Below are 18,300 nucleotides of genomic sequence, written 5' to 3'. Positions count from 1 at the left end.
TCTAAATTATGAAATAAATAAAAAATGATAATGTTATAAGTGGACCTCAGAGAACAGTAGGCCTACACAATAAAAAAAATGACAAAGGCAGTAAATGACCCCTTTAAAAACTTATAGGTTTAAGTACTTGAGTTTTTAAGAATGTCAGGTGGACATTTTCATAAAAACACCTTATTTAATTACAACATAGTTTATAAAAAAGGGTGTAAGCATGAATAATTCAGCTGTGCTATTTTTTATGAAACCACCATGTCTTATTATTTACACATACTTACATACACACAGACCAGTCTCTGGAGAATTCACTGATGACATTGTTGAGGTTTAACCACAGGGCAACAACAACAAAAAAGAACCCCAATCTTGCTAAATCAATGTCACTTTCATCAACTCATTCTCTTCAAACTGTGACGAACAGGTCAACAAACATCCACCTCGTCTGTCTGTCTCCCTTTTTGGAAATTTTGATATGATTATTCTTGTGTCTGTGTCTCCGGGCATGGGAGGCACCAGATCAGACTGGTGTGTTCCGATACAAGGCTGCGGAAACCACCATAATTAGACAAAGCCGGGACGAGCGAAAGGAGTTGACAAAATCTTGCCCCAAGAAGTTTTTTCATTATGTTTTTCCTGTCACTGACGCTCCATCAAGGGATGAAAGTTGACACACCTTCCCCCAGGCCTCAAGCTGTAACCATACTATAAGAATAATGATATTTGCGTTCATAAAACTACAATTGCTTCTTGATTCATGTTTCACATAAATTATGAATGGGATTAAGGTTTACAATAATAGATGTCATTTAAAGGGCTTTATGGAACAGATTTCTGAATGTTGAGATCTTATGGGAAAAATAAACTCCTTAATTCACATTATTTAAGATTAAAGCTGGCTGCTAATTGCTGTTCACATTCTAATCTAAACATTCAGATCTTCCTTACAAAACGTTAATCTTATAATTTGTTTTTACACAGGGATAAAATGTAGTTGTTGTTTTAACATCTAGCTAGTTTTTAACAACGTTATTATTATTCTGTTATTAGTTAATGGTGTGCTTCTTATAGTTAAATTTTTAGTTCATGTTTAATTTACAAATTAATCTGATGATGTAGCTGTAGCATATTAGTTTTAAGATTTTAGCATAAAGGCTTCTTGCCCCATGTGGCATTTAGTCTCATTGTGCCTTTATAGAGAACTGTAGAAGTAAAGTAAAATCTTTTTGTCAAAATTCATTCCCAGTCATAGATGTAGCACTATTCCTTATAGACTACATTAGGATTAATGACTATCACCCGTTTTTACTAATGTCACCACAAATAAAATTAAATAGACCTAATATTGTAGGCTATTATTAATTACATTTTCGATTTACTTTTTCAAGACTATTCTTTATTCTAATAATAAGAAAGCCATTAGGACTCTGTTGCCTGTATATGCAAATCTTTACTCTGCCTCCTTGGTTGTGTGTTTTCTTTCATTTATAGCCTATTATTGTAGTTCTGAATGTGTTTAATTTTTGTCTAACTAAAAAAGTTAATGTTGACTAGCATCCGCCACTGCTGGCGCTGTTCTGTCTTCCAGCGGTGTGTGTGTGTTTCTAGTCAGGCGGAGAGGGCGCCTAAAAGAGGTCCTTTTTTCCTGTTGACGTGTATGCTTGTCAGCGATATGTGAAACTAAACGAAACGGAGGAAATAAAACATTACATAACTTTCCTTTAAATACTTTTTACCTTGTTTTTAGTGGCGTCCTTAAACCGTCACTGAAGATGGAGACGCTTTACCACCAGACCAATAAGTGAGTTTGTTCACACTGCTGATCATTTAGCTTATCTTACCAGTAAACAGAGCTGTTTAATGCTCCGATATCAAAGTCTGACCGTTTCCATAAGTTCGGTGTATACCATATTACACATAAAAGGCTCTTTGAAATATGTTGTTTGGAAATAGAATATAAGCTGCTTTCGTCTGGCAGCATCTGATGATATTATAGATTCCTCTTTATACTTTCTGTTTATGAGTCTTAGTGATGAGTTTCGTTGATATTATGCTTTCATTGCGGTCTGTCAGCTGTTTTAATTAATTAAACGTGTGGTTATAGTGTAAGTAAGGTAAGGCACAGCTTGTATAATGCTATTATCTGTCTGACATCCACAGGGCCCTGATGTGTCTAAAATGTATTCTTTGAATAATGACTTCCAATGTGCATTTAATCCCCTCCCTCTTCTCACTTATCCATGTCTTTAACTTTAGACAAATCCAGGAGGTTCAGTCACACATGGGAAGACTGGAGACAACAGACCGACAGTCAGTCCATTGTAAGTGTGTCTGTGTGTGAGTGTGTGAGAATAAAGATCCTCAATCCCACAGAGACAAGAGGATTCAAATAGGACACATACTCCAAAACAAAATGAAAATTAGAGCGGGGCAGTGTGGTTTATGAATATGAGCATTATCCAAAAGCAGTTATTCCATATTAGTAGTCCCTGCTTGAGCTTGTCTGTTTCAGGCCCTTAATTGAGATTCAAGATTCAATGGACAGTCCAATTATTAAAGAATACAACACAGATGAATATATACATAAATATAGCTATGAAAGAATGAAATAAAAGTAAACAATAAAAATATAAGAAAAAAATATAAATGGGTATTTAATGAAGGGTATTTTAGCACTACATTGATTGTGAAACATATGTTTTTGGTCTGCCCAATTTCTAATGACATGAGACAATATTGTTTATTTGGACAAACTTTGAGGGTCTTATTTTGTAAGATGGACCCAGAAACACAATTTTAGAATATTTTATGGACTTATGTGTATATATAAAAAGTTGAATAATAAAAAAAATAATTTTTTGTTGAATTTGGATCTGCCATTAAGTAGTCTGTGAAGCTCATATGTCAAGAAACTTAAATACAACCAACCATTTCTATTAACCTATAGTATTAATTAATGTAATTACAAGATTATCCTATTTCCAGCTGTTTGTTGATATTTAATTGCTATATACATTTACATCTTTATTATTTTGAAACTCATTAAAGCACTAAGAAAGTGCAGGACGTCACTCCAGCATTTCTCAAAAGAATTGTTAACCTATTTGTAAACTGTAAAGTAGTATATAGAGACCATCTGAGTCCATGGTTTATCTGTTTAGGGCCTACAGTGCTTTTGGGAAACCCATCAGAGATCAGTTAGCAGCTGGCTTAGGCTTTATTTACACATGTATACTGACATCCACTACAAGTTGTCCACGACCTGTGATTTCAGGGATCATATCGCCAAAACCTGTAGACCCCTGATATTTTCCATTGGTGATTGGATAATCCAGTTATCAAACCACATATAAACTGGTTAGAGTATAAACTGGTGCCAGCCAGCGTCATCGTGGTGCCACTGAGCAGCTGATTGTTCTGGAGAGGTGGAGCTTCTGCAGAGAGCCAGGCTGGTGCCACGACAGGAAGGACAGGGAGGAGTGATGGGGTGGGGGCATAGAGACTCATGGAGTGCTGCGGTGTGTGAGAGTGTGTGTTTGAGCTGGTGTTGTGGCTCTTTGGTGAGTCTGAATAAGATAACCGTCTCCTACCAATACTGGTGACATCATAAGAGCTGTCATAGGCGGGAAGGATGCATAACGCATGCATAGGTTTGTCTGTGTGAGAGCAACTGTGAGATTGCATTGTCTCAGAGGGTGGGGGTCAGGGCAGACTGCATGTGTGATAAAACTTTCCCACCAGTCAGCGGATCTCTCCAAGGAAGCGCCACTCATTCCCAATCAGCGGATCTGCTTGTCAATGCTTGATTCTCTCTCTGCCTGATACTTACTGCAGCTTATTGCATGCATGTATTATAATTAAATAAATGTCTTCGTCTATTTCTCTTACTTTCACATTAAGATTACTTTTATGGCCATCTAACACTCATTTAATATTTAAAAGAGTTTAATAAGCTTTTGCATATCTATGTTTTTGTACTGTGTAATGTTGTGATGCCTAAATTCACTTGTAGCAATTAAAATATTACATATATAAGAAATTAATACTTTTATTCAGCAAGTATGCTTAAACTGATGTAAAGCGTAACTGATACTATGCATAGCTGCTAATCATCATAATATAATGATTTCTGAGGGATCATGTCACACTGGATCACATGAGTAAATTCGATTTTAAAATCTATAAAAAAACAAGTCATTTTAAAATGCTGTAATAAATGGCAATAATAAAATGCAGCCTCGATGAGCATAAGAGATTGCTTTCAAAACCATGAATAAATCTTACAGACCCCACACTTGCATTTCAGTTGAAGTATTTTGTTTTGTACTTGATATATGATTCTTATTTGTGTACTTGTTTCTGACTCTTATGTCTTCCCGCAGTACTTGAAAATGAACTTCAAGCAAGAATTGACCAGATCTTTAATCAGCTGGAGCGACTGGAGATACTGGCCAGTAAAGAGCCACCAAACCGCCGGCAAAACGCCAAACTGTGAGTGCAGCAGTAGAAATATCCACTAGTGCCTTATTGAATCGTGCAAAGGTCCAGTCCTTGTCTTGATCCGAGGTTGTTTTTTAGGAGGATAGGCAACTGAAGCAAAATAAAAAGCTTCCTGGCAGAAGATTAAATTGGGATCCAATTTGATCTGTAATAATTAACCAGAGTATGTGGAAGCTGTACTATAGTATTGGTGGATAGATGGCTACCTAAACGTTGTAGGTTCAAAGATCAGGGGATTCATGAGCTTCAGCAGTCGTCTCTACCATCAAATGAGTTGCTCTGTCCTCGTAGTAAATACATAATGTAAGCTGTTTTGAATGAGAAAGCCTCTGCCAAATGAAGAATGATGTGACGTGATGTGAGGTGATGAAGGTGAGGAGTGTTTGTGTTGTATGCGCCCCGTGGCAGTGGGATCCAGTGAAAACATTCCGTCTGCAATCACGTCATCAGCAACATTCCTGCCGTGTGTGGCAAAGCCTGGCTAAAGCACTGCACAAACACACCTGAGGCCAGCACACCTGTTACACTCACTCACTCACTCAAGAAGCAACGGATATCGTAAAGAACAGACGTCTTTATTACAGTGTGTGTGGATGATCTCTAACACACTATACAGAAGCTTTTCACACAAGTTTAACAATATGAATTCTAGTTCTAGTTTGTCATTTATTTCTGTTCCAACACCCTACATGGTTTTATGTATTTAGTGTTCAATACGGAGTTTGTCTGCTGGCCCAGTCATATTTAAAAAATATTTTATATAATTTTATACAAGAAATAGCAATATGATAGTTTTTTTAATTATATAAATAATAGTAATTTTTAAATAATAGCATGTGTATATATAATAACTGAAACTATTTTTAATAAAAAAAAATCAATTAGACTTTTAGCAATGCTATCATTATTAGAATTATTATAATGATTAATTGCATAATATATATATATATATATATATATATATATATATATATATATATATATATATATATATATATATATATATATATATAAAATATGCGCCAAAAGTATTGGAATTGAGGCCAGTTTCTTTTTTTTTGCCTTAGACTGAAATTTTTTGGGTTCGACATCAAAAGATGACTATGGGCCTGTTTACACCTGGTCACTTCATGCGTCTTTTCTGATTGGACACCTATCTGATTGCGAAAAGATCAGGTGTAAAAGTGTAAATGGAAACGTTTTAACAAATCAGATATATGTCTGATCAACGAAAATGCATGAAATGACCGGGTGTGAACAGGCCCTATAAGACAAGAGCTCAACATTTTATTTCCAGATATCTAAATTTGGATCTGATACACAACTTAAAAGATTTTTGAACCCACCCATTGCTCATGTAAGCAAAAGTATTGGAACAGATTGACTTAAACAAGATTAAAGTGAATAAGACTTTAGTTGTAAATATTTAGTTGCAAATCCTTTGCTTATATATATATATATATATATATATATATATATATATATATATATATATATATATATATATAAAAGGATAATTGTGATTATATGTGATCATAATTAAAATATTATATATGACAATTAAAAAAAAACATTTTATTGTTAATATTTTTTTTTAGCAATGTGATATTTAAATAATTGTTAAAAAATAAATATTTAATAAAAGATTTACATTTTCCATTAATAAATGAATGCAAAAAAAAAAAATTATTTATTTATTTATTATAGTTTTTTTTATTTTTATTGATAAATAGTTTTATGATTTGCAATTATTTCAGGCTGTGGTTCTAATAAATGACCTGAAATGATTTTGCATTAGCCCAGAGCCTTTGTATTGTTGAGCCTTGAGTGGAGTAAATAAAATGCAAAAAGTTTTATTCCAACTTCATTTTTGGCTGTTGTTGCGTGTGAAACTTCCTTCTGTATAAACGAGCAGGTAGTCTACAACTGTTGCATCACCCAACAAGACCTGCGGGCTGCTGTGTGGTCTGAAAGACACTCACTGTGTTTTTCTTTTTACAGGCGTGTTGATCAGTTGAAGTATGATGTGCAGCATCTCCAGACCGCCCTGAGGAACTTCCAGCACCGCCGTTACGCTCGCGAGGCTCAGGAGAGAGAAAGAGAGGAGCTCTTGAGCCGAACGTTCACAACAAACGTCAGTAGACCACACACACTCTTTCTCCATCACTCATCAGTCTATAAACGTATATCACACTACAAAGAACACATTTTGATTCTGACAGTGCTGTGTGCTTTTTGTGTAGGATGCAGACACCTCCATCCCTATTGATGAAACCCTGCAGTTTAATAGCAGTCTGCAAAACGCTCACAGAGGAATGGACGACCTGCTGGGCTCCGGCTCCAGCATCCTTAACGGCCTGAGAGACCAGAGGAGCACGCTTAAGGTGTGTGTGAGACGCACACAACACAGGGTGGATTCAACTCTAGACCAGGACGGGAAAGTTTTCCATTCTCTTATCAGGGTGTTTCTAAAAATGTCAAATACTGCTCCACTGATTGGTGATGGCTGATATAACACCGTTTAATGATAGCCAGGAATAATGAACACAATAATTAACTGAATCTGGTTTATTTTAACAGTAGGTGTTGGAGTGTGAAGTCAGCATTATTTTAGGTTGATTTAAATACTATTATAGTAGTTATTAATATTTTGATTTAGGCTTCATTTGATATTTTAGTTTTTCTTATAGCATCTCTGATTTTGCTTTTGTCATTTATTAAATTATTTTACATCATTTATCTTCTTTTATTTCTGTTTTAATTTGAGTAATCTTACTATTTCAACTTATTTTTTCAATTGATCGCCGAGGCAACATTTCAATTTTTTTTTTCATCAAATGTTTGTTTTATTTCCACCGTTTGAGTTCAGGGAAACGTCAGTGTAGCTAACAGTGACGCCACTGGTTTGAGGTCATGCATGCACACACAGACACTGACCGTGTGTTTCCAGGGAGGAGCGTGTGCTCTTCCTGACGCTCCTCTGATTATCACAGAGCGTGAGAAACCGTCTCTGTCTGCGCTTTTGGGGAAATGGGGATTGATGTGTACCTCAGATATTTTACTAAGTGAATGAAAGTTTATCTGTTGTTCATTGTTTTCAAAGAGACAAAAATATTATTCGAAAACTGAATTTTTTTTTTTTTTTTGAATTCGAGATTTGTTAACTTTGTTTTTTTTTTTTTTTTTTTTAGGGTACCCATAAAAAGATGCTGGATGTGGCAAACATGTTGGGTTTGTCGAACACAGTGATGCGTTTCATTGAGAAGCGAGCATCGCAGGACAAGTTCATCATGATGGCTGGAATGCTGGCTACTTGCTTTGTCATGTTCCTGGTGGTGAAATACCTGAGCTGAACTCTCCCAGCTTGAGCCGACCCTGCTGCTCGATGGCGTCAGTGCTTCATTCCGGTTTTCATGCCACATGCATCACATCTATGAAAAATGCACAGGTGTGCTGAAAGAAAATCACAGAACTGCCTCTTTGCAGGATGACTGCCACTCTTCAACATCACAAACCTGTTATGTCTCGAAGTCTTTCTTCTTTAAATGTTTTTAAAGACATTGAATCCTTTCAGAACTTTCCTCTCAGCTAATTCAGAAATAAGCAGCAAATTTGTCTTACTGCTCTTTATTTTAGAGTCTAGACTGAACTAAAACCTTTATTTCTCGTCTGTATTATTGAAGTATTAGAGCAAATAATTATTATAGACATTTAGATTTAAAATGCATAATGGTTAAAGAATCGGTCTGTTATCTTGCTCTTCATTGCCACCTTCTGGACAAAACAAAAAACTTAAATATTTGGTTACTCAGTGCTCAGTTTGTACTGTATTGTTTATAATGCTTCTAACCTGTAAATACAAATTTCTGTGCAATAAACTCAAGTAGCATCCAGCTGCCCTGAAATGTTAAACTCTACACTCGTTTCATATCATTAAAGTGTGAGTGTGTATGCCTGGATCTACGCAGGAGCCACAGCCTCCAGCAAACAGGAAATGAGACGTCTTATTGGACATCTGCTGCATGGATCTTGACGCTGTATGCGCACATTCATACATGCTCAATACCCCAGCAGCATAATCCTCAACAATATCCTACTGCAAAAGTCAAACAAACAAGTGTTGACCAAGAGGATAAAATACTATTATTGAAAGTTAACAAAGAGTATCTCGTGCACCTCTTTTTCCCTGTAGTCAATGTAGCAAGACCTATTTATGCAGCTATAAAAACTTACATTTGACTGGCAAACCACACTATTTTTGTATGTTACTTTATCAGGTTCTTACTACGTCTACCAGAGCTTATTTTATTTGTCCAATGAAACCAAATTCTGGCACAGATGTCTCACAGATGGCATGTCCCTTTCTGATGGCTTGCAGCTGGGTTTGCACTTCCTGGGGTTCACCACTTCCTAAGCAGTGAGGGACAGGTCATGGTGGTTCGCAAAATAAATGGCCTGTCATTAAAGAGTGAAATTTGATTTAGTCTGAATTTCTATAGCTACCTGGTTTTATTGCAAATATCTTGTGGTGCTGATGTTCAAATGATGGCTTTTTTGGAATGTTAGTGCAAGTTAACCTGAAAGCCTAACAGAAGATCATGCAGCTGTACAATGCAACCATAAAGTGTGATTTGCTGCAGGAACATTTTCATACTATGACAAAGTTTTATTATATATATATATATATATATATATATATATATATAAACACACACACACACGCATAAATGAATCACTCCTGAACACCAGTATTATAAGTCAAAGTTTTTATTTGCTGATGCATCAAGGAGGATAAAAAAAAAGAAGCTAATGTCATTGCTGCCATCTACAGTACAATTCATGTCAACAAAAGTTTTGCCACATTCTGCGGTCCCTCCACGTTCCAAAGACACTCCTGACCTTAGTAGTACCAGCCCGGATCATGTTTACATAAGCTTTTCCACCCATTTTTCATTTCATTATTTTTATTAGCATTTTTAAACGGGTGTTACAAACCTTTATTTTACATAGTTTCACAACATTAACTTTATTTACATTTAATTAATTGTACAGAAAGAAAACATTTTCCAAAAAGACAACAAAAAAAAAGAAAGAAAAATAATTTAAAATCAAATAGAAAATACCATTATTGCAGAATACTACAATCATACAGTTTGTTACAAGATGCAAAAACAGCATCTCAAAATGTACATTTGTCAGTGCAAGATTTCACAATTTCAATAACGGGGTAGGAACCTTTGCATCCCAAAGTGTAACCTGTTATGCAGTTTCGTTATAAAACTTTTGACATCATTGTGTATGATGTCTCTTCTATTCACGGTTTTCTGACATTTTATACAGATTTACAACCAACCAGCAAAAATAGCTTAACACAGTTGAGTGCTGAGTATGGCTTTTATTTGAATCATCTTGTTGATGTTTTGTGACACCCTTTGATCAGAGTATGGTACAACGGTTTCTGATCATTTCTGAGCTGAAAATGATTAAATATAACAATATTTCAGCAAATCAATCATCAGTTTATCACACCCTGCTTTTGAATAGCAGGCTGAAGTGTATCTTTGCATATTCATACAATGAGTTAATAAATTCTGCAACTTTCATGAATGCCTAGTACACAGAAAACAAGTCTCCAAAAATGACCCTCAACACCACCCATATCAATTGTAGCAAACCACGCTAAAAGCTTACAACAAAGATCTTGATTATGGCTTCAGCCAGTGAGCATGTGGAGATATTATATATATATATATATATATATATATATATATATATATATATATATATATATATATATATATATATATATATATATATATATATATATATATATATATATATATATATATATATATATATACACACACACACACACACACACACACACACATTGAATGCACCCATACACACGTCAACCTGCCAACCTGGCTTCTGGTTCAGGCCATTACAATCTAAAATGACAGCCAAGATCGTATTCTGTCCTCATTTTAAATGTACTCCTAAACAGCCCAGTTGAGGTCATCCTAAGGTAGCAGGGCACACAGAGGACAGTGTGTTGCCAGATCGTGCCAATCATTAGCTAGAACTTTTTAGCTATTCACACTGCTGGGCCAGGCCCTCTTTTTGAGAGAAGACTAATTTTCAGGAGCCATGGTTTGGAGGGTGCTGAAGGTCCTGCCCTGAGAAGATAGGGTGAAGAAGTGGGTGTAGCTGTAGGGCAGCTGCTGCCGCAGCAGTTGCTGGCCGAGGGGCGAAGAGAGTTGGGTAGAGAGCAGCATGTGGGATGTGGTGTAGAGCGAGAGGGGTGTGATGGAGTGCAGAGGCTGGTATAATATGTATAGGTTGGCCTGAAAGGAAGGCAGTGTGGTGGGCTGGAATCAAGCCGGTGTGTCCTAAAGAGTGACCCAGTGAATGACTCAAGGAATGGCCCAATGGTGACAAGGAGATAGGGGTCAGATGATGTTGAGGTATGTGGTGAACCTGGGCTAGCTGGGCATGGGCAGGATGGGGATGATGTGGGTTATGGGGATGGAGTCCCATGGCAGCAGCGTGGTGCTGCAGGATGGCATGCTGGACTGAAGTAAGAGAGGTAGCAGAAGCTGCAGAAACTGTGGGTTGTTGAATGTGGATAGGCTGCAGTGCAGCTTGTGGGGGCGGTGGTGCAGGGGCAAGGTTGGCAGCTGCTGCCAAGTTAGCTGCTGCAGCAGCAGCTGCAGCTGAAGGGAAGGTCTTCACCTGCTTGGCTAACAGTTGCTGTTGAATGTGCTGTTGAGCTGCTTGCTGCAACTTGCTGTATTTCTCCATTTCCTCTGGGGTAAAGGTGATTGGTTGACTTTCTAAAGGTGCAAGACCATCTTCTTCAGGTTCCATGCCCATTTCCCCATCTTCCATGTTGGGAGGGTAACCAGGGTAGGCGTGCATAGTAGGCTGTGGACCCATTTCAGGCCCCATTAAATGTCCATCCAACATGGGATTGTTGGGGTCTTGTCCGGGTTCACCTTGGTATTGAGACATCATAATTGCTGGATCCTGCTCATATTGTGGTTGAGACTCATGAAGGGCTGGAGGGTCCAAGGTCGGATGTCTGGTCTCCTCGGTCACAGAAGCATTTGATACAGCCTCCTCCAACTGCTGCTTTTGTTGTTGTTGTTGCTGTTGTTGAACTGGTGGCTGAGGTGGAGGGGGAGGTGGGGGAAACTCACGAATGGGTTCCACCAGGATAACTTCATTACTATCTGAATTTTTCCCTTGCTCTGACTTTTCGCCCTCGATTGAACGTGTAAAAGGAAATAACGGTGGCTTCTTTCCTGCTTGAAGCTTGCCAAAAAGGGGCAACATACTTTTGTTTCCAATGGCAGGGGGGAGCTTGGGCCCGAAGTATCCCTGTGGAGGGTCCTTGATCTTGAGGCCAGTCTTGGTGCCAGTACCAGATTCATCCCCTCCTTTTTTAGACTGGATTTTCTCCAAGAGTTGTCGAGCTGTGAATGAATTTCGATGTTCTGCAGCCCCTCCTCCCTCCTTTGAGGAAGCTCCACCACCTCTTGTCCCTTGTGCCGATGAAGAGTTGCTATTTCGGGTTTGTGTGCGGGAAGATGACCTTGGAGACTGGGAGCGGTAGATTCGCGACCGGTTGAAATCCCGTCGCCGTGACGAGCTGTCAGATCGCCGGCTGTGACTGTGCCGTTGTGGAGAGCCCTTGGTGGAGCTAGATGAACGACTAGCAGAGCTTCGACTGCGACTGTAGCTGCTATGTCTGTAAGAACGAGCGCTGCTACTCCTACTACTACGGCTGGAGCTGCGACTACTGCTCCGTTGGTGTCTCCGCCGATGGTGCTTCCTGCGGCTGTGTGAGCGTGAACGTGAACGGGATTCCTCCTCTGAAGAAGATGGGGTGTAATGTCGCCTGTGAGATCGCCCACTATCACGCCTTTCATAGTCTGATTCAGAGGAAGGTCTTCTTGATCTGCGGCGACGTCCTTCATCACTGTAGTCACTGTAACTGTCTGAATAGCTATGGCTACGGCGACTGTAAGCACTGCTCCCTGCTGAGGAACGTTCAGAGCTACTGGAGTAGGATCGACTGCGTGACTTTTGACCTCTGTGGCGTCTATGGTTGTGGTCTCCTCGACGAGACGACCTACTATGTGAACGTCCTGATCGTCCAGAATCATCACTGCGGTGTCTTCGCTGCTCACGTGGTGGCGTGGAGCGACGGTGAGCTTGTCGAGAACGTTGAGAGGATGATCCACCATCCTCCTCGCTGTCACTACTTGGAGGTCGACCTCCACTTATGCTCTTTTGGGCTGAAGCAGAGCAGGAGGCAGCAGGTGTGTTGGTGTCTGGTTTAAGACGTTTGGTACCATTGTGTTCCTCTGCAGAGCTAGGCTTCCCTGCACTGCTTTCCTCAACTCTAGAGCACTGAGAAATTTTGTGGGAACGTTTCCTCTTTCCTCCTTCGTGGGATGTGCTTACTCCTGATGACTGAGCAGGGGCTACTACATCTTTGTCATCCTTTTCTTTCTCTATTTCCTTACCGTCACCTCCCTCTGCTTCAATTTCATCAGTGCTACGTGGTTTATTTTTGCTTTTCTTTCTTTTGTGTTTTTTCTTCTTTTTAGTTTTCTCCCCTGAAATCTCATTTTCTAACTCCCCCTCCACTGCTGCTTTTTCTTTACGTTTGGAACGCTTGCTTGACTTCTTGTGTTTCTTCTTCTTCTTTTTTTTCTTAGACCCTGCAGACACATCTTCATTACTTTGTAATTTCTGCTTGCTGTTCTCACTCTCAGCATCCCCTTCTTTCAGGGATGATTGTTCTTTTTGAACTGTACTGGACCCAGCAATCGTTGTAGCAGTGCAGACCTCTCCACTATTTGCAGGAGTACTGTCTGTGTTTTCAGACTTAGACCCCTCTCGTCCTTCAGTGCTAACTGGCTTGGCAGGTTTGAGGTTTTTGCTTGCCCAGTTTCCTTTGTTTCTTGACTGTTTGAAGTCAAAGTAAAGAGGATTACAACTGTAGGAGAGGGATGGCTGAGCCTTAGTAAACTCCAACAATTCAGAAGGCCACTGCAACGTGGTGCTTTCGTCCTTACTTAGCACAGGAAAGAAAGGGCCAGTTGGCATGCGGGGACCCGTGTCTGTAGGCTCAGACATAACTTGCTTGGTATCAGCTTGTTGGGATGAGATATCCGCCACTGCTGTATCACCTTGCCCTGCAGGTGTGGTACCAGATTCTTCCTCTGTCTTCACTGTAGCTGATGTGGGATTTGTGTTTTGTGCCTGTGTAGGTTCATTCTCAGTGTGTTTTTCAGATGTGCAGCTGCTGATTTTGATATGTTTTTGCTCTCCGTCATTACCTGCTGCTGCCTTTTCATCTTTTGCTCCATCTTCCTCCTCCTCCTTGCTATCACATTGGTCTGAAGCCTTCATGAAAAGCAGAAACTGGAAATGCGGCTTGACCCGACAATGTGCAGGTGGTACATAATGATAATACTGTGGTTCCTGTCCGGAGTAACCTTCCTCCTTTTTCATCATCATCTTCAGTTTGTTTAAAGTCGAGGCCAGGGTACCTCCATCATCTGGTTGTGACTGCTCTTCCTCACCCCCACCACTTCCACCTTCTCCTTCTGCTCCTGCTACTTGAGGGATATCAGTGGTGAATTCCACACCTACATCCTCTCCTCCAGTCTTTTCTCCTCCCTCTTCCTGACCTTCTTCTCCTTCCACTGTCTCCTCACCATGGTCTGCAAACACAGCGGCAGCTGTCTCAAGTTTGACTGGGGCTTTCTTAGCAAAAGAGAAGGAGACACTCAGTTTGGGAGCCTGTGAGCCTCCAGAAGGTATTGGAGAAGAACTAGCTTTGTTAAAACCAAAGCTGATGGCAGGGCCTGTTCTAGGGGAGCCTTGACCGCTAACGCTACAGATTCCCTTATCTTCATTAGCCTCTGTGTTGGTGTCCACTGTCATAGGCACTCCATCCATGGAGTCTTCCCCCTTTTCTCCATCTACTGCCACTGTGGTAGTTTTAAACATAGGGCCACTACCAGGGACACTGCAAAATAAAGAATGATAACTTGTGTTACAACTGGCAACACTTCCTTAAAAAAAAAAAAAACATTAGAATTTCTGCTCTATTTTACTTACAGGTCTTGCTGTTTCCTCTGTTCGGCCAGTTCAAGAAGCCGCCGCAACATCTTTTCCTGTTTTTTGCCATCCTTCCTGGAGCGAGAAGACACATTCCGGGCAAACTCTCTCTGCTTCAGCTCCTTCAATCTCTGTAGGATTAAACAGAGAGGAATATGAATTTGTTATGAGATGTAGTGTCTAATTGATAATAATAAAAGTCTGATTAATCTTTGAATGTGAAGAAAATTATTCCGTGTTATTAAGTAGAGTCACGCAGATGCAAATCTCTCACACCTGCTTGTGTGCATGATCGTAGGAGTTGATGTGATTGTCAAACTCCTGATGTTTCTGGTATTGCTTATCACACAGTTCACAGTAGAAATTGGCCCTCAGGTCCTCTAAAGCTTTAGCTATGGCTTTCTCTTTCTCCGCATAATCCTGCAAAACACATGAAATATTAATGGACTGAGGTTAAATGGGCTTGGTATATGGACTTACATAGGCAATTTTTGGCATTGAAAAATGTAAATAAACTTGAGTTATGTACTGAATACGTAAAATATTTTTTAAGTTTTTTTAAAGTTTTTAAGAACGTTTCAATCAAACACTACACTGCTTTAGAGAGAGACACACTTCTCTAAAGTTAAACATGATTATCCTCAATGACATTTTAGTATGTTTGTTTGTGGTTGAGCTGCAATAGAACAAGAGAAGCTTTGTATCTGTCCAAGCATAGTGACTGTGACAAATCTCAATCTCAAACATTCATAGAATATTAACTAGATACGACTCATGGCTACTTTATGACAAAAGAGGGAATCGTGGAGGACTGGAAGTAAAGAGAAATTTATGTCCACAGGTTTGACCAAAAAATAATTAAAGGGGACATTTCGGTGCATGTCTCTTTAAATGATAATGAGCTCTGCTCACCCCACCCTCTCTTGTGTTTTTTGTGCATTTTGTGACATGTTACCATCAAAAACAAAACTAATGCATCCTCAGTGGCTCTGATGTCAGGAGAAAATGAAGAATCGTCACTGCAATTGCAGACTCGTAAGAGTATTCACACTGGAAGCATTTGTACAACGTCACAACAGCAGTGGCTCATGCCTGTGGTGAGAAACTGGCGTTGTGTTCACTTTTACATCTAGCTTCAAAACTCCTGCTTACGGCACATTGTTGTTTCTACAGCTGCTCGAGCGCAGAGAAAATGTGACAGTGACCTCTGACCGAGGGCGGAGATATGCTAATACAATATAGTCCATCACCGGTTGTATGTGTGTCGGGGTGGGGGGTGATAATTGAAACAGATTAGGTTTTTCTGGGATAAAAAAAAAGGAGTGATTGATTTTTTTTTTTTTATCATTGTAGGTTGGTTTTGTCCACACACTGCTAAGACACATTTATATACCAACACAAATAAATTTGGTTCAAATGTGCCATTTAAGAATGACAGAAAAGTGCAATGAAAAATGTTGCTGTCTTAGAATCTCACCTTGTATTTTTGACGCTGTTCCTCTGTGTCTTCTTTTTCCACTTCCAGCACCCGCCGCTTCTCTGTGGCATCTTCTGCATAGTCCAACTGTGGGCACCCCACATACGCACAAAGGTTAGAGATGCATACATTAATATTAACATTCGGCAAAAAAAAAAAAGCCCAAACAAATCTTTTCACCTCCATTTCCATGCGCCCCATTCCCATGACGTCATATTTGAGGATGATGGGCACAGGGTCAGTTCGTCCTATGATGTTGGGGGGAGAGGCAGAGACAGAGAGGGACAGAGGTTAGACTTTTACTCAGTTACAAGAGAAAACTTGGGGCGGGACAGCCTGCTTAGAGCACAGGGTGCTGGGTTAGAGAGACTGCCTTCAAGTGCAAGAGACCAGAAAGCTACAGTGAACCAAACTCTAGCCATTCTCACAGCTTCATGTGCAGCTCTTCTCTAAAAAGCTATTCCAGGTGCTACGACGTTACTGCAACTAAGCCTAGTTGTAATGGTTTACCATTTGAGTTTACTGCCAATTTATTTTGTAATAAACTGCATGCCCTGAAAGAAACTTCTGTTAAAAGAAGCACAGAACAGAAAACAAGGAGGGGAAGGTTGGGCCGAAGTTTTATTGAATTTGCCACAGTGTCCTTACAGTGGCCTGCTTGAGGAGGTCTTTTTCTGTCCTTTCTTACTGCCTCACTTTTTTCTGTTATCTCATCCCTCTTTTTTGAGCCATGTCCCGCATTGTGCTCTGTCTAACTCATGTTCTTTACTCAGATGACAGGGAGGCAGGCATTTGGGATGCTGGAAGGAGTACTTAAAAGAGAGGGAAGATATCAGCATTTACTGCATCTTTTCACAGCACTGCAACGACACTGACTACCTGATCCACAGTGTGCCTTCCTTATTACTCTCCTCTTTACACCCATTTAGGCTTTTCTAGGTTTCAACCTTCTCTGAGCTTTTCATCATCTGATTTTCCTACCTGACTGCCGGCCACACCTGGATGCAAATGAAGGTTTGTGACCCATATGATATCCTGAAAGAGTACATTGTTTTACTTGCCCGTCATGTTTTATATACACAAGCTGTGAAAAGACCTAGATCAGAGGAAAAGTAACATCAGAAAAATGAACAAATCAGAATGAAACAAAAGGGGGGGGGGAGGACAATCAAAACTACACTGAAGATTGACACATAATTGCTTAATCCACTCATAACCAGCCAAACGAAGCAGAGTGAAAGAAAGAAAGAGAGACACGGGGAGTGAGAGAAAGACAGAGAACAGAGAAAATAAGGACACAAGCACTGAGCTACAGCAGCAGAGTGACGTCAAAGGCCAGAGGTTGCCATGATGACAGTGCAGGGCTGGGGAAAGGATGTACTTACCTGGGAGAGTGTGGGGATGGGGTGGGGGTGGCAAACATACAGACACAGAGACAGGAAAGGGTGGGGGTCTCAAATAAAGGAGAAAAGGCACAAGAACAGAAGTCATACTATGCGGCTGCACAGGCTAGCACCACGGTCACAGTGAATCAGACTCCAATCAATCGTTTGGATTTCAGTTTTTTTTTTTTCTGTCAGTCTTCCTCTTTTATTGACAAATTATTTATTTATTTATGGGGGGGGGGGGGCGTTCAAGTTAAGAGCAGGATCAGTTCATACCATTGGGCTGATCTAATTACAAAAGACAAGAAAAACGTCTGAATAATAGTAGTAGGAGTAACTTACCGCAATGAAGGGCTAGATACTTTACATAAACACAAACAAAAAAGTTTATATTAGTTCCTTCTTTTTCCGATCAGATAGATATACAAGGATGTTCATTATTAATAATATTGTAACATTTTTTATAGATAATACATGCATTACCCATATACATTATAATTTTGGGAAGTGAAGTAAGAGAGAGAGAGAGAGAGAAAAGGGGTGTGATATGTCGCTGTACATTATAGTTGCGTGAATCCTAAATACACTGATTTTACAATGACAAAACTATTTTAGATTTAAAAAAAATTCAATTGCAATAATATGAAAGTAAGTATTGTCCATCAATATTGGCCAGAATTTTTCTATCAGTAAATTCCTAAAGCATTTAATCATTGTTTTCTCAATACAATGATAAAAAAAAACATTTATCTTTAACTTTACAAGACTTAAAAACGTAAACTTCTGAGAAACATAAGCAAGTAT

General features: G+C 39.4%; 2 protein-coding genes across 16 annotated transcripts in view; one reads left to right on the top strand and one right to left on the bottom strand.

The window, feature by feature from the left end:
* Positions 1-1,607: 1,607 nt before the first annotated feature.
* gosr2 (golgi SNAP receptor complex member 2) lies at positions 1,608-8,406 on the top strand. The gene is made up of 6 exons (XM_052553171.1): positions 1,608-1,795; positions 2,251-2,315; positions 4,377-4,485; positions 6,496-6,628; positions 6,738-6,878; positions 7,686-8,406. The coding sequence occupies exons 1-6, from the start codon at positions 1,767-1,769 to the stop codon at positions 7,845-7,847; spliced, it is 639 nt and encodes a 212-aa protein (XP_052409131.1). The 5' UTR covers positions 1,608-1,766; the 3' UTR covers positions 7,848-8,406.
* Positions 8,407-10,330: 1,924 nt separating this feature from the next.
* The window catches only part of gpatch8 (G patch domain containing 8), a 31,208-nt gene continuing 23,238 nt past the window's right edge, over positions 10,331-18,300 (bottom strand). For 8 of the 15 annotated variants that reach the window (XM_052553332.1, XM_052553336.1, XM_052553331.1 and 5 more), the window contains 6 exons: positions 17,839-17,857; positions 16,292-16,359; positions 16,112-16,198; positions 14,911-15,054; positions 14,635-14,765; positions 10,331-14,542 (listed from right to left, as the gene is read on the bottom strand). In XM_052553332.1, coding sequence (XP_052409292.1) covers positions 10,636-14,542; positions 14,635-14,765; positions 14,911-15,054; positions 16,112-16,198; positions 16,292-16,359; positions 17,839-17,857 — 4,356 coding nt within the window. In that variant the 3' untranslated portion in view covers positions 10,331-10,635. The remainder of the gene's footprint in view (positions 14,543-14,634; positions 14,766-14,910; positions 15,055-16,111; positions 16,199-16,291; positions 16,360-17,838; positions 17,858-18,300) is intronic. The other 7 variants (XM_052553328.1, XM_052553340.1, XM_052553339.1 and 4 more) reach the window with 1 other exon arrangement.

This window comes from Carassius gibelio, chromosome B3 (genome assembly GCF_023724105.1).
Source record: "Carassius gibelio isolate Cgi1373 ecotype wild population from Czech Republic chromosome B3, carGib1.2-hapl.c, whole genome shotgun sequence".
In the NCBI taxonomy this organism is placed as follows: domain Eukaryota; kingdom Metazoa; phylum Chordata; class Actinopteri; order Cypriniformes; family Cyprinidae; genus Carassius; species Carassius gibelio.
This window is presented reverse-complemented; position numbering and strand designations above follow the sequence as displayed.

Bases quoted from the DNA above. Each gene is read 5' to 3' on its own strand.
- gosr2 (XM_052553171.1), top strand. From the start codon at position 1,767: ATGGAGACGCTTTACCACCAGACCAATAA. The intron at 2,316-4,376 runs GTAAGTGTGTCT...GTCTTCCCGCAG, and splicing joins AGACCGACAGTCAGTCCATT to TACTTGAAAATGAACTTCAA. The intron at 6,879-7,685 runs GTGTGTGTGAGA...TTTTTTTTTTAG, and splicing joins ACCAGAGGAGCACGCTTAAG to GGTACCCATAAAAAGATGCT.